Source organism: Scyliorhinus torazame, chromosome 12 (assembly GCF_047496885.1).
Source record: "Scyliorhinus torazame isolate Kashiwa2021f chromosome 12, sScyTor2.1, whole genome shotgun sequence".
Taxonomy (NCBI): Eukaryota; Metazoa; Chordata; class Chondrichthyes; order Carcharhiniformes; family Scyliorhinidae; genus Scyliorhinus; species Scyliorhinus torazame.
This window is the reverse complement of record NC_092718.1, coordinates 195,877,992-195,880,468: the sequence shown is the minus strand read 5'-3', so window position 1 is coordinate 195,880,468 and position 2,477 is coordinate 195,877,992. Positions and strand designations below refer to the sequence as shown.

The 2,477-nt window shown below is 39.9% G+C and overlaps 1 protein-coding gene across 1 annotated transcript; it reads left to right on the top strand.

The window, feature by feature from the left end:
* The first annotated feature begins 458 nt into the window (after positions 1-458).
* On the top strand, positions 459-1,912 carry LOC140387276 (gap junction delta-2 protein). Its single transcript, XM_072470223.1, has one exon. The coding sequence runs from the start codon at positions 459-461 to the stop codon at positions 1,539-1,541; it is 1,083 nt and encodes a 360-aa protein (XP_072326324.1). The 3' UTR covers positions 1,542-1,912.
* Positions 1,913-2,477: the final 565 nt, after the last annotated feature.

The following is a 2,477-nucleotide window of genomic DNA, read 5'->3' as shown; positions in this document are numbered from 1 at the left end:
TTTGTGTCGGGCGGTGCTTTGTGTCGGGCGGTGCTTTGTGTCTAGGTAAGCAAATGCATACATGGAAGCCTTGATGTTAAAAATATTATGACGAAGCAAAATGATTGTGTTGTAATGGAAGTGCTGACATTATTCATCATGTTATCTGTATGAATTGCTTCTAATAGCATTATTCATATCATTTGTGAACTCAATTCAAAATAATGTTGTGCAGTCATTTCCACTACCATGTCACTAAGCTACATGGGTATTTTTTTTAACCACCTTAAATTTTTGATTATTTACGTTACCGAAAACTCAAATGTCCGTGACATAGTTAACATAATTAATAACTTAATGAAGAGCCTTTTCAAAGAAACGTTTATCTGCAGTCACTTAAGTAATATTGGGTAAAATTAATATTGTACCACCATTTGGCTGATGTCAATATAATCTTCTTTCTTTCCCACAGATAGAAAATGGGTGATTGGTCATTACTTGACCGTCTCCTAAATGAAGTTCAGAATCATTCTACAGTGGTTGGGAAGATCTGGTTGACAATGTTGCTAATCTTTCGTATTCTGCTGGTCACACTAGTGGGTGATGCAGTGTACAGTGACGAGCAGTCCAAATTCACCTGTAACACCCGCCAGCCAGGCTGTAACAACGTTTGCTACGACACCTTTGCACCCATCTCTCACCTGCGGTTCTGGGTTTTTCAAATTGTTCTGGTTTCAACACCATCCATTTTCTACATAGTGTATGTCCTGCACAAGATAGCAAAAGATGAAAAACATGAAATGGAAAAAGTGAATCCACTGGAATCAGCAAACAATCTTATAACAAGTGGACACCTTCCAGAAGATAATACTTTGAATCAAAAATCTCTTGTCAGCAATTCTCAGGAAATTGAGTTTTACCGGAGCGATGGAGACGATGAAGTTGAACATATTAAGAGCAATAGAGACAGTGACCCAATCTATCTATCAAATAAGGTTTTAACTGTGTATGTTATACACGTGATTCTGAGGGCAGTTATGGAGATAATATTTTTGCTGGGACAGTACTATCTGTATGGATTCAATGTTCCTTGTTTGTTTGTGTGTTGGACCTATCCATGTCCAACCAAAACAGACTGCTTCATATCGAGAGCAACAGAAAAGACCATCTTTTTGAACTTTATGTTTGGTGTCAGTCTTGCGTGCTTCTTGCTGAACATTGTTGAGCTCCATTATTTGGGTTGGGTCTACATTGCACGTGTGTTGTGCACTACCTGTTCGCCCTGCTGCAAGAAGAAGAAGCAAAGGGAAGCAATGCATCAGTATTCACAGAAAGACCCTCTTATATTAGCACTAAAAGATTCATTTTATGACAACCTCATACAGAAATCATCAGCAGGATTACTGGAGCAGAGACCAGACTTCCTCCCAAGTCAAGCAGCAATATCATTTGAATCTGAATCAGTGGAAAGCACAAAAATGTATTGTGATGAAAAGGAATGTGGCAAGTTGCAACATGGAGATCCAGATAAGCCCAGGACAAGCAAGGAGGCTTGGCTTTAAAACTAAAAGAGATTTAGGGAACAAATTTACCTACATTCTGAAATTAATGTTTAAATACAATTAAATTCAAAACAGTAACAGGCGGTTTTCTCGCAAATATAATCAGGGCTGCACGGTGATGCTGTGGTTAGCACTGGTGCCTCACGACGCCAAGGTTCCGGGTTCGATCCCGGCTCTGGGTCAATGACCGTGTGGAGTTTGCACATTCTCCTCGTGTTTGCGTGGGTTTTGCCCCCACAACCCAAAGATGTGCAGGGTAGGTAGATTGGCCACGCTAAAATTGCCCCTTAATTGAAAAAAATGAATTGGGCACTCTAAATTTAAAAAAAATATGTAATGGCTTGCCCCTGAAAAGTAGTAATTGGTCGTCAAAGTAGCTAAATCTGAAGTCTGATCTGATATTGGAATACACCTTCATGTTGTTGCAAAAAGCAGTTCAGTTAATCAGAATGAAGGAAAATATTCTCATTTGAACATACTTCTAAAATCTAAGTGAAGTTGTCATCCTGTGTTAATTTCTCACTTGCCCCTGGGGTATAACAAGCAGTAATGCCCTTAAACACCTAAATTACCACTTTGTTGACTTTGCTGAACAGTAAAGTTCTAACTCAATCATTTCTAATTGTATGTTTTCTAATTCCCCTTAAAAAAATTTTTTTTTAAGAGTACCCAACTCTATTTTTCCAATTCAGGGGTAGTTTAACGTGGCCAATCCACCTCCCTGCCATCCTTTTTGGTTTTGTGGGGGTGAGACCCACGCAGACATGGGGAGAATGTACAAACTCCACACAGACAGTCGGATTGAACCTGGGTGTTTGGAGCCATGAGGCAGCAGTGCTAACCATTGCGCCACCGTGCTGCCGCCCTTCTCGTTCCATTTTGCAATTACCCAGTATGGATACAGCTGGGAATTCTTCCCGCAGTGTCAATTCTTGG

Excerpts from the sequence above, each read along its gene's own strand:
- LOC140387276 (XM_072470223.1), top strand. The coding sequence starts at position 459 with ATGGGTGATTGGTCATTACTTGACCGTCTCCTAAATGAAGTTCAGAAT.